Below are 13,081 nucleotides of genomic sequence, written 5' to 3' on the forward strand. Positions count from 1 at the left end.
GGAGCTAGATCACTGCTGAGATCTTTTTACTTTTGAAATTCTATTTCCAAGGAACATGGGTGCTCCTTTAAATCCCTAAGTCTTCTAATTTCTAGAAAGTCATTTACTGGGCAATAACTTATGTAAAAGCACCTATGATGCCTGAGACTGGTTTTTTTTTGTTTGTTTGTTTTTTCTTTCTTTCTCTTTTTTTTTTTTGTTTCCTGGCTAAGTCTGCAGCATGTGATGGTTAGGGATGGAACCTGAGACACAGCAGCCACCCAAGCCGCTGCAGTGACAACGCCAAATCCTTAACTTTGCTGCACAAGAGAACTTCTCCTTTTCTTTTTAAATTTTTAAAATTTATTATTTTATTAAAGTATAGTTGATTTACTGTGTTGTGCCAGTCTCCTTTTCTTTCTTTCCCAACCTGATTGAAAATTAAGGTAGAAAAGAATAAATCAAAGCCATTCAGGGGTGAGAATGTTCACTTCATCCAGGACTTAGAGTATAGGAACTATATAACACATTTCATCAAACAAATATAAGACACCAGTAATTGTAAAACATTATTTCATGTACCACTAAGGAAAAAAATGCTGTACATACATATATACATACATGTATACATACATATATACATATATTCTTTTTTGGTGTGTGTGTGTGTGTTTCAGGGCTGCACCCATGGCACATGGAGGTTCCCAGGTTGGGGTCGAATTGAAGCTGTAGCCACCGGCCTACGCCAGAGCCACAGCAACGCGGGATCTGAGCCGCGTCTGCGACCTACACTACAGCTCACGGAAACGCCGGATCCTTAAGACCCACTAAGCGAGGCCAGGGATCGAACCCACGTCTTCATGGTTCCTAGTCGGATTCGTTAACCACTGAGCCAAAACGAGAATTCCTTGATGACTTTTTAAATTCTTCTACAAACCCAGGATTCCAGAACTTTGGTGCTGGAAGGGCACAGGCAGAGATGGAAAAGAAATGTATGCAGTCTGATTCCTTTCGTGTTCTGATCAATGAACAGTGGGGACAACTTTAACATTCCGTTTCCATACTAATGTACGTATTCATTTGAACGCCACGGTAGTCCTGTGACGATGAAACTGCACTTCGTAAGGACTTAATGATTTACCTTAAAAAGAGTCAGCTGGTAGGGTCTGGAAAGGAGACTGAAGACAGCTAGCAACCTGCTAAATCTTCTCGAGTGAACTTGGCAGAGCAAACCAAGGGGGAGGAAGGGGTGGGGCCGCGCACGCGCGCCGTTGCCTCTGAGCGACGTCTGCGGGTTTCCTTTCACAGCCAGCCACTCTTCCTCTCAGTCCAGTACGGTGGCCGACCGGAGCCAGACGCTGGGGATGAATGAAGGTGCTGTGTGCAGGTTGAAACGGTCTGCTCTGCTTTCCTCTCCCTTCAGTCCGGGCTCTGCCTTTGTGCAGGGTCCGCATCCAGCCCCTATCGCACCGCCGGACCAATGGGTTCTGGCGTCTGGGTTTTTGGTGTCCAGGTCGACTCAGGGCACAGCTAGGGTTGGGGAATCCGGATTATCGCCTAGGCCCAACTTCGGACCGCGCTCTCGATTTCTACCGCGTCCCGCCTCTAGAGCGTGGAATCCGGGTGGGGTCCCGGGAGGTTGGAGGGTAGATCTTAAGGTATGAAGCTTCCGCTTCTCAGGCTCTTAGAGCGTTCCGAGGTCCGTGTCCGCCACCGGCCCGACTTTTCTCAGCCAGAGGAACTGGTTGGTTCTCTTTACGCCCAGGGCGAGACCTATGAGCACACAGGTCTTGACGCCTCTGCTCTATCAGCCCGCCCCTCTGTTAAAAGGCCAGCTCCTCTTGCTAAAATTAAAAGCAAAACAGCATTTCTGCCCACGACTCTTTGTTATTTACGATTCTGCAGTTTTGTGGGTCTCAGAGGGGATGGCTTTGGCTACCTGCTACTTGCTGTTTTGTTTCTGATTACTCTTGAAGACAGAAAAGTGCCCAAGTGGGACTCAGCTTTCTCCCACAGCTAATTGCACCTCCACAGCTGTTTTGTTTTTGTTTTTGTTTTTTTAAACTTAGGAACACAGGAGGTATGGCATACTGTTTTTGTCTCCAGAGCGTTGAATCTGGCATTGCTTCTGGCTAGTGAGGCTATTTAATAGTGGTTCCACCGACTCGTGGAGGGTGGGAAAGAGAAGTCTAACAGTGCTTTACGGATGTTGGGTAGGCATGTGAAACGAAAGAGGAGCGTTCTTTACTATGCTGATCTTTTACTCTACGTTGTGGCACTCATGACTGGTATAGTGGAGAAAATATTGGACTGGGTTTTAGTAGATGAGAGTTCAGCGTTAGATTTTGCCACTGACTAGTAATACTACTCAGAGCCAGTTACTTAGTCCCTCGGGGTTTCATATTCCTTCTTTGCAAAATGGGAGTATTACAACAGAAGATCCCCAAGGCTGGAAGAGACGTTAATATACTCTGTTTTCTTTCTCATTTTCCAGATGGCAATAGAAACATAGGGAGCCTTTAATTGTGCCAGGAATATTGCCAGCGACTAGTCCTATTAACAAGAGACCACATTTTTCAGAGTTGTTAAAAAGAGAGGCATTCATGCATGTGGAGTTATACCCCTACTTTCTCTTTCTTTTCTTTTTCTTCATCTTCTTCTTCTTTTTTTTTTTTTTAACCACTAGGATCAACTGTGATAATGACCGAGTGTACAAGCCTTCAGTTTGTCAGTCCTTTTGCTTTCGAAGCAATGCAGAAGGTGGATGTTGTTCGTTTGGCATCTTTAAGCGATCCAGAATTAAGACTTCTCCTGCCCTGCTTGGTGCGGATGGCACTTTGTGCTCCTGCTGACCAGAGCCAAAGCTGGGCTCAGGATAAAAAACTCATCCTTCGTCTTCTTTCTGGAGTAGAAGCTGTCAATTCCATTGTTGCATTGTTGTCTGTGGACTTTCATGCTTTAGAACAGGACGCCAGCAAAGAACAGCAGCTTAGGTAATGTAATATCTAATCTGTGGCTTGGTATTTACTTGGATTTGCTAAAACAGAAAGAATCCAGTATTTTTATTTGTAATTAAAATTCTATGATCTTTTGAATTCCATCTTATAAAATGTTGTGCTGAGAACTTTGTGTGCACTTTGTATTCAGGGTAAGTCCTTAGGCCAGTTACTTTCAGTGGGAAAAGGGTGGGATAAGTTCCTCTGGAGTAGAACGATTTCCTGAAATCTCTTGGGAGGCTTTTTTAAGCTTACATTGATTCCCCCAAATTCTGGGCATATATTTTGTCCTTCTTTGCCTGTTGTGAAGCCAGTAGTGAGCCACTGTAGTTAATGAAAGTGGATATTAACTGTCAGTTGTGATGGAGTCTTTACATAGGTTGTAAATTCCTGAAATAGATGAACAACCTGAATAGGATTTTAGAAGTAATCCATTTATGAAGTATATGAAAAGAATTCATGCATTATTTTGTAGATGATGGTGATTATTTTTTATGGCCATACTCGAGGAATATAGAAGTTCCTGGGCCAGGGATTGATACCAAGCTGCAGCTGCTTGAAACCAAGCTGCAACTTCAGCCTTCTCCATGGCTGCAGCAGTGCCAGATCTTGTAACCCACTGCACTGGGCCAAAGATCAAACCCATGCTCGGTGACCTGAGCTGCTGCAGTCAGATTCTTAACCCATTGTGCCACAGCGGGAACTCCTAGATTATTTTTATGAGGTAATTTTCACCCTGTCATTTCTGTGCCAGTGTTTTTATAAATGTTGTGCATGTTTGTACTTTATCAGGCATAAACTTGGAGGAGGCAGTGGAGAGAGCATCCTGGTATCACAGCTTCAGCATGGACTGACTTTAGAGTTTGAACACAGTGATTCGCCTCGTCGCTTGCGTCTTGTGCTTAGTGAATTGTTGGCAATTATGAACAAGGTACATTTATTTTAACCACAGCTCAAAATATACATGATTTGATCTCTACACTTAGAAGGTAGAAGAAACAGGCCAGAAGGCAGCCAGGTTGCATCCTCTTGTACAATATTTCTGTTTTTTATGTAAGTGTTATCCTTTCAGAGGCTCAAAAAGTATTAAATGCCTGACTTTAAAGCCTGTGAGAAAGAAGGTGTACATGTATGTGTAACTGGGTCACCATGTTGTACAGTAGAAAATTGACAGAACACTGTAAACCAGCTATAATGGAAAAAAAAATCATTATATATAAAAAATAAAAATAAAAAAATAAAGAAAGCCTGTCAGTTTCTAATTAGTATTTCCTCTCATAATGTGCCTGTTCTGCATACTTTTATCATGAGGATATTTTTCGGTATGGAGTCCATACAATGGCTTCTGGATAATTAGGAAAATATAGACTTCAAGACTTATATAAATAACCAAATTTGATAATATCTCTATAGGATATAATTTCACCCCTAAAAAAGTGAAGTATGTGTGTGATTTCTGAAAAATGTGTGATTCCTTTGGACAGTGAATGAATTACATACCTCATACATAATAGTGAGTGGGGAATATCAAAGCTGAATTGGATGTAAATATTTGGTTAGCCTCTCACTAGACGGCTGAATCATATACACTATGCCAGTTCTACTAATGAAGACTCTTCAACTTCTCATCTTAGCACAATGATAGCTATTTATTAATTGATGTAGAATTGATTTATGGTGTTATATTAGTTTCAGGTTACATAGATTACTTTGGATGATGATAGTTAATTGAAACTCTGAATTTTAAGTTTGTTACCATACAAAGAACTAACCTGGATCTTCATATTAAGATATGTAAGACTGGGCCTAGATTTGGAAAGCAAATGCTTTTTAATTTGAGAATTTCAAGGTCAGTTAATTTATAAAAAAGTTAGTTTAATAAATTTTGGACCAAAAAAAAAAAAACACCCTGATTCTCTTTCCAAAGAAAATGCTGGTAAGGGGGAGATTTAGTTAGTTTTAGCTAGTTTTTAAGATATGTTACAAATCTTAAAATTTTTTCTATTACAGGCAGTTATACACTTTTACTCTTTTCTACTGTACTAGGTCTTTAAATTTAACTAATATTTTCCAATATCTTTTTCTTAATACATTACTTAATGGCTGTGGTAAAATAAGTGATCTTCTTTTGGGAGTTTTCCATTTGTTAGTTCAGCACCCTTCAGCATATGGGAAATGTAGTGATGAAACGTCTGTAGGAAATTTTCAGAAAAGTTAGTATTTTTTTTTTTGTAATTGAATGTTTATTTTTTAATAGTGATTTTTATTTTTTCCATTATAGCTGATTTACAGTGTTCTGTCGATTTTCTACTGTACAGCAAGGTGACCCAGTCACACATACATGTATACATTCTTTTTTCTCACATTATCATGCTCCATCACAAGTGACTAGACATAGTTCCCAGTGCTATACAGCAGGATCCCATTGCTTATTCATTCCAAAGGCAATGATCTGCATCTATTAACCCCAAATTCCCAGTCCTTACTCCCTCCTTGGCAATCACAAGTCTATTCTCCATGTCCATGATTTTCTTTTCTGTGAAAATGTTCATTTGTGCCTTGTATTAGATTCCAGGTATGTGATATCATATGGTATTTGTCTTTCTCTTTCTGACTGACTTCACTTAGTATGAGGGTCTCTAGTTCATCCATGTTGCTGCAAATGGCATTATTTTGTTCTTTTTTATGGCTGAGTAGTATTCCATTGTGCATCCTCCTAATCCAACCATCTGTTGATGGACATTTACGTTGTTTCCATGTCTTGTCTTTGTGAATAGTGCTGCAGTGAACATGCGGGTGCTTGTGTCTTTTTCAAGGAAAGTTTTGTCTGGATAGATGCCCAAGAGTGGGATTGCTGAGTCATATGGTAGTTCTATGTGTAGTTTTCTAAGGTACCTCCATACTGTTCTCCATAGTGTTTGTACCAATTTACATTCCCACCAACAGTGCAGGAGGGTTCCCTTTTCTCCACACCCTCTCCAGCCTTTGTTGTTTGTGGACTTATTAATGATGGCTGTTCTGACTGGTGTGAGGTAGTACCTCATAGTAATTTTGATTTGCATTTCTCTGATAATCAGTGATGTTGAGCGATTTTCCATGTGCTTGTTGGCCATCTGTCTATCTTCTTTGGAGAAATGTCTATTCAGGTCTTTTGCCTGTTTTTCAATTGGGTTGTTGGCTTTTTTGCTGTTGAGTTGTATAAGCTATTTGTATATCTTAGAGATTAAGCCCTTTTCAGTTGCATCATGTAACACTATTTTCTCCCATTCTGTAAAATGTCTTTTTTTTTTTTTTTTTTAATGGTTTCCTTTGCTGTGAAAAAGTTTGTCAGTTTGATTAGGTCTTATTGGTTTATTTTTGCTTTTATTTCTGTTGATTTGGGAAAGTGACCTGAGAAAACATTTTTAAGGTTGATGTCACAGAATGTTTTGCCTATGTTCTCTTCTAGGAGTTTGATGGTGTCTTGTCTTACATTTAAGTCTTTAAGCCATTTTGAGGTTATTTTGGTGCGTGGTGTGAGGGTGTGTTCTAGTTTATTGATTTACATGCGGCTGTCCAATTTTCCCAGCACCACTTGCTGAAAAGACTGTCTTTTTCTCATTTTATTTTCTTGCCTCCTTTGTTGAAGATTAATTGACTGTAGGTGTCTGGATAGAAAAGTTAGTGCTTTTGTTGACCTAAATTTTTATCCTTTGTTTTTCCCACAGTTCATTTAGAACATGAATTTATAGTTGTTATACTGCTTTCAGTTTATAGTTTTTTACTTTTTTTTGAACTACAGCTTATGTAGGTAGCATTCCTAATTCATTTCTTTGGCTTGGCTTGTCTTTAATTTCAGATTCCCCAAATATTCATATAGAAATAAATTATCAAGAGCCATGCTGCGTGTGTGTAATAGTAATTAATGGAACTGACTAATTGTAGTTAAATTAATAATCAATCCCATACTGCATATTCTGTTACAGTATATTAATGATATATTAAGAGATGTGATCTATAAACTCAGCAAATAATTACAAAAATAGTAAGGGTTCTGATTCATCACTTGAACTTAATAGAGTTCATCATGTCTTTTTTTTTCCTTTTTTTGGGCTGTGCCTGCGGCATGCGCAAGTTCCTGGGCCAGGGGTTGAACCTGTGTCACAGTAGTGACCTGTTTGGTTTTCTTTTTTTTTTTAAATAAGGTATCTGAATCCAGTGGTGAATTTTTTTTCAAGTCATCTGAACTATTTGAGAGTCCAGTCTATTTGGAGGAAGCTGCGGATGTACTTTGTATTTTACAAGCAGGTACTGTCATTACTGCTAAGATACATTTCAGATACAGTTCTTGTTAAATGATCCCACGTAACTTCTTAACCTGGAATGTTGTGTTATTTTAAAGATCCTCTAATTAAGAATGTACCTTAAAAATTTAGGGCAAAAATGACTAATAGTAGGACAATAAGTAAATTCTATTATTTCCATGATACTATGCAGCCATTAAAATAGTGTGTTTGAAGAAATTTAATCATTTTGGAAAATGTTTACAGTAAGTTAAATGAGAAAAGCAAGGGGCGAAATAGTAACTAGAATATAAGCCAGTTTTGTTTAAATTAATACCCATGGGGGATTAAAATGGAACAGTTGAAATCATTAACTTTGAGTGATGAGATTAGAGTTGGTTTCATTTTCATTCTTCATACTTTCTGTATTTTCCAGACTTTTTTTATAGTAGGTGTGCATGATCAGAATTAGAAGATAGAGGACATAAAAATGCAGAGAAAATTTTCATCAAAGTAACTCTTTTGACCAACACTGTCAACCACAGCAATGACTGTTGTGTGGTCCAGTACAGTGCCACTAGCCACAGGTGGTTATGGATGACTTGAAACGTGGCTGGTGTGATTGGGGAATTGAGCTGTTTTTATTTTATTTATTATTTATTTTTATTTTTTGCTTTTCAGGGCCACACCTTTGGCATAAGGAAGTTGCAGGCTAAGGGTCAAATCATAGCTGTAGCTGCCAGCCTACACTACAGCCATAGCAACGCCAGACCTGAGCTGCTTCTGCAACCTACACCACAGCTCATGGCAACACCAGATCCTTAACCCACTGAGTGAGGCCAGGGATCCGAACATGAGTGCCCATGGATACTACTTGGTTTGTTACTGCTGAGCCAGGATGGGAACTCCTGAATTGTTTTTAATTGAATTTTTTTTTTTTTTTTTTTGTCTTTCATAGGGCCGCACCTGCAGCATATGGAGGTTCCCAGGCCAGGGGTCCAATCGGAGCTGTAGTCACCAGCCCATGCCAGAACCATAGCAACTCAGGATCTGAGCCATTTCTGTGACCCACACCACAGCTCACGGCAATGCCTGATCCTCAACCCACTGAGCGAGGGCAGGGATCAAACCCACAACTTCATGGTTCCTAGTTGAATTCGTTAACCACTGAGCCAGGACGGGAACTCCTAATTTAATTTAATTTTAATAGTCACATGTGGCTGGTGGCTGTCCTGTTGGACAGTTCAGCTCTACACTATGAAAAGAAAGTACCTTAATTTAACTGCTTTTAAATGACATTGGTGAAATGTCAGAAGATGTTTAATGTATAATACAGTGAAATAGCACTCTTTAGTAGTAACACTGATTTTTGTTTTCTTACAGAACTCCCTTCCCTGCTTCCTATAGTTGATGTAGCTGAAGCCTTGCTACATGTTAGAAATGGTGCCTGGTTCTTGTGTCTATTGGTGGCCAATGTTCCTGATAGTTTTAATGAAGGTAAATGTCATTTAATTTAATTTATTTATATATTTTGCCTTTTTTTTTTTTTTATGGCTGCACCTGTGGCATATGGAGGTTCCCAGGCTAGGGTTGAATCGGAGCTATAACTCCTGGTCTACACCACACCACAACAGTGTGGGATCTGAGCCGCGTCTGCAGCCTACACCAGAGCTCACGGCAATGCTGGATCCTTAATCCACTGAGTGAGGCCAGGGATCGAACCTGCGTCCTCATGGATGCTAGTCAGGTTCATTTCCGATGAGCCATGACAGAAACTCTGGAAAATGTCATTCGAAAATGAGATATTGAAGAGATTTGCTTGGGCATGAGCAGGACCTGTGTTTTGAGCTAAGAAGAAACATTTATAGGATTTGAATTGAGATTTTATTTTTTGAAAATTTATTAGCACGGATTCACTGTAGAAATACTGAGTTTAGAGAAGTCAAAATTATTTCACAGTTACGGTTTTGAGTATGTGGAGTATGCAGTGTTTTTTTTTCTTTCTTCCTTTTTTTTGCTGTTAGTCACCAGTGTATAACAGGGAATTAAAAAAATGCTGAAGAAATAGAAGATGCAATCCCTATGCTTAGTGAACGAACAGATGACAGATATCTGTGAAACAGCCAGAGCCATAGGAAAAGATGTAATCAAAAATACCAGCAATCAGACCTTTATTTTTCAGTCTTTTTTTTTTTTTTAAGGGCCGTACCCACGGCATATGGAGGTTTCCAGGCTAGGATTTGAATCGGAGCTGTAGCTGCCAGCCTAGGCCACAGCAACACCAGATCTGAGCTGCGTCTGCAACCTACACCACAGCTCAGGGCAATGCCAGATCCTTAAACCATTGAGCGAGGCCAGGGATCGAATCTGTAACCTCATGGTTCCTAGGTGGATTCGTTTCCGCCGTATCTTGACGGGAACTCCTATTTTTTAGTCTTATTGCTGCCATTTTGCAGGACAGTATATGGTAGAAATGAAATCAACTGAAATTTTCACCTCTCTTTTCTTTTCTTTTCTTTCTTTCTTTTTTCTTTTTAGGGCCACACCTGTGGCATATGGAAATTCCCAGGCTAGGGGTCTAATTGGAGTTTCAGCTGCCAGCCTGCACCACAGCCATAAGCACAGCTATGTGGCATCTGATCCATGTCTATGACCTACATCACAGCTCAAGGCAATGCCAGATTCTTAATCCATTAGGCCAGGGATTGAACCTGCATCCTCATGGATACTAAGCAGGTTCATAACCCGCTGAGCCACAGCCAGAACTCTTTCACCTCTATTTCAAACTGCTGATGACTGAAGATTGTTGTTTGGTTCTGAGTGATATAAATTACATTTTTTTAAGAAAGGTAATTTGGAAAGTCAGAGCTGAGGAAAAAAAAAAGTGCTGGGTCTGGGCGGGGGGTCATAATTTCTGGCTTTGTCATTGTTTGTTCTCTATCAATATGGTGGCACTAGGAATCTTCCGGGGTAACAGAAATGTTCTAATGTCTTATGGAGATGGTTGCACAATTCTCTACATTTACTAGAAAACATTAAATTGTACACTTAGAAACAAGTGAGTTTATGATATGTAATTACACCTCAATAAAAGCTGTTAAAAAAAAATGCTTTTTTTTGCATCTGTAAAATGAAAGTATTGATAATATTTTCCTTTTTTTCTGGGAGACTTACTGAACATGATGATATATAAAGGTGCTTTATGTACTGTATCCTTGCTGATTTTCTGTCTAGTTACTGAGAGAGGCATGTCAGGTCTCCAAACCCAATTGTGGAGTTGTCTCTTTCTCTTTCAGGCTGTCAGTTTTTTCGTCATTCATTTTGAATTTTTTTTTAAGTTAAAATATAGTTGACTTACAATGTTGTGCCAATTTCTGCTATACATCTTTGTGTATTTTGAAGCTCTTACTGAGTCCATGTACATTTAAGATTGTTATATCTTTTTGATAAATTGAGCCTTTTTCATCATGAAATATCCTTTATTCGTGGTAATATTCCTCCTTTTGAAGTCTGCTTTACTGATATTAGTACAGCCATATCAGCTTTCTTACAGTTAGTGTTTGCATGGTATGTATGCATTTTGGAATTTAAAAATTTTTCATGTTTTTATATTTAAGGTGGATATCTTGTGGACAAATACAGTTGAGCCTTTTTTCTTTTTTTTAAATTTAGTGGCAGTCTCTCTTTTTAATTCCTCAATGAATTTTATCACATTTATAGTTGTACAGCAGTCATCACAACCAAATTTTATAGCATTTCCATCCCGAACCCTCAGTGCATCCCCCAACTTGACTCATTTGGAAACCATAAGTTTTTCAAAGTCTGTGAGTCAGTATCTGTTCTGCAAAGAAGTTCATTGTGTCCTGTTTTTAGATTCCACATGTGAAGTGATAGCGTTTGATATTGATGACTCATTGTCTGACTGACTTCACTTAGCAGGATTATTTCTAGGTCCATCCATGGTATTGCACATGTCATTATTTCTTTCATTCTGTTTCTCTTTCTGAGACTCTGATTACAAGTATGTTTGACTATTTGATGTTCCACAGGTCATACTGTTCATTTTTTCTTGACCATTTGTAAGTATTTTAATCTAAGAAAAACCTATTTAGTTTCAAATTTATCTGATTCATCTCCAGCACTATCTAGTCCTTGATATTTTTTCCCTTTTTTATAGCATTTTTTAATTACTCAGTTACACTTATAGTTGCACATTGATCATCACAACCAAATTTTACAGCATTTCCATCCCAAACCCCCCAGCGCCTCCTCCCACCCTGCACTGTTCATGTTTTGAGTCTTTCCACTCTTTGCTTTATTTTGTATTTTTTTGTGTTTTCGTGCTTTGCTTCACTTTGACCAGTTTCTATTGTCATGCTTTCAATTTTCCTGATCTGTTTCTCTCTCTTTTTTTTTTTTTTTTTTAATATATCATCTTTTTAGGGCTGTACCCGCAGTACATGGAGGTTCCCAGGCCAGGGGTCACTTTGGAGCTGTTGCCTCTGGCCTGCGCCACAGCCACAGCAATGCCAGACCTGAGCTGTGTCTGAGACCCTCACCACAGCTCACAGCAATGGCGGATCCTTGACCCACTGAGTGAGGCCAGGGATTGAACCTGTGTCCTTGGATACTAGTCAGATTCGTTTCTGCTGAGTCATGATGAGACTTCCCTGATTCTTTTCTTCTGTAGTTTCTAATATGTGTAAATGATGGTTCTCAAGGCTGAAAAAATTATTTCTTGACATCTTACAAAGCTTAAAGTAATAGAGGCTCTTAAATGTTTAGTTTGTAGGGGCCTGATCAAAAATGGAGAACGACAAGACGAAGAAAGTCTTGGAGGAAGGCGAAGGACCGATGCCTTACGCTTCTTATGTAAAATGAATCCTTCTCAGGCCCTCAAGGTCCGAGGCATGGTGGTAAGAGATCTTATTATTTTTTTGAGGCAAAAGTCTTTATATTGGGACCAGGAACTTTTCTTGAGATGCTTTTAAAATTTTGTAGACATTTGGAATTGTAGTTATATTACTGAATATATTACCTTCCTTTCTGGGTTTTTCTGTTTTGTGAAAATGTCTTCCCCTAAGCTCTTTTTTTGGCTGCACCTGCTGCATGAAGAAGTCCCTGGACCAGGGATCCTGTCCACGCTCCAGCTGCAACCCATGCCACAGCTGTGGCAAGACTGGATCCTTAACCCACTGCCGCTGGTCCAGGGATTGAACCTGTGCCATTGCAGAGGCAATGCCAGATCCCCAACTTGCTGTTCCACAGCAGGAACTCCCAGTCTTCCCCTAAACTTTAGATGCTTTAGATTCTAAAGCATCCTGGCCCTTTTTCATACGATACTGAATTCAGTTTTTTTTCCTTTGCTGTGTTAGGTGGAAGAATGTCACTTACCAGGTCTTGGAGTAGCTTTGACATTGGATCATACTAAAAATGAAGCTAGTGAAGATGGAGTGAGTGACTTGGTTTGTTTTGTTAGTGGTTTGCTTCTTGGAACAAATGCGAAAGTCCGGACTTGGTTTGGAACTTTTATCCGAAATGGACAGCAGGTAAGGGAGAAATATTTGTATAGGCCAAGGATCAGCATATGTTGGTAGTTGTTAAAAGAAGAAACACTTCTAGAATGATGTCATTAGGCTCATGGTTCTCAAACTTCTTGGTCTCAAGACCTCCTACCATTAAAAAAAAAAAATCATCGACACCAAAGAGCTTTTGTTTGTAGCCTTTTATCTGTTGATATTACCATATTAGAAATGAAAACTGAAATGTTTGAAATATTTAATTCATTTAATAATAGTCATATTAAATGTGACTATAATGTTTTTTGATGAAAAATAACCATAT

At 39.1% G+C, this 13,081-nt stretch overlaps 1 protein-coding gene across 1 annotated transcript in view; it reads left to right on the plus strand.

The window, feature by feature from the left end:
* INTS2 (integrator complex subunit 2) overlaps nucleotides 1,261-13,081 on the plus strand; it is a 62,201-nt gene continuing 50,380 nt past the window's right edge. Inside the window, exons 1-7 of the mRNA XM_021067302.1 lie at nucleotides 1,261-1,366; nucleotides 2,666-2,972; nucleotides 3,768-3,906; nucleotides 7,160-7,262; nucleotides 8,621-8,734; nucleotides 12,023-12,153; nucleotides 12,613-12,786. Coding sequence (XP_020922961.1) covers nucleotides 1,348-1,366; nucleotides 2,666-2,972; nucleotides 3,768-3,906; nucleotides 7,160-7,262; nucleotides 8,621-8,734; nucleotides 12,023-12,153; nucleotides 12,613-12,786 — 987 coding nt within the window. The 5' untranslated portion in view covers nucleotides 1,261-1,347. The remainder of the gene's footprint in view (nucleotides 1,367-2,665; nucleotides 2,973-3,767; nucleotides 3,907-7,159; nucleotides 7,263-8,620; nucleotides 8,735-12,022; nucleotides 12,154-12,612; nucleotides 12,787-13,081) is intronic.

The sequence above is a fragment of the Sus scrofa genome, chromosome 12, assembly GCF_000003025.6.
Source record: "Sus scrofa isolate TJ Tabasco breed Duroc chromosome 12, Sscrofa11.1, whole genome shotgun sequence".
Classification (NCBI taxonomy): Eukaryota; Metazoa; Chordata; class Mammalia; order Artiodactyla; family Suidae; genus Sus; species Sus scrofa.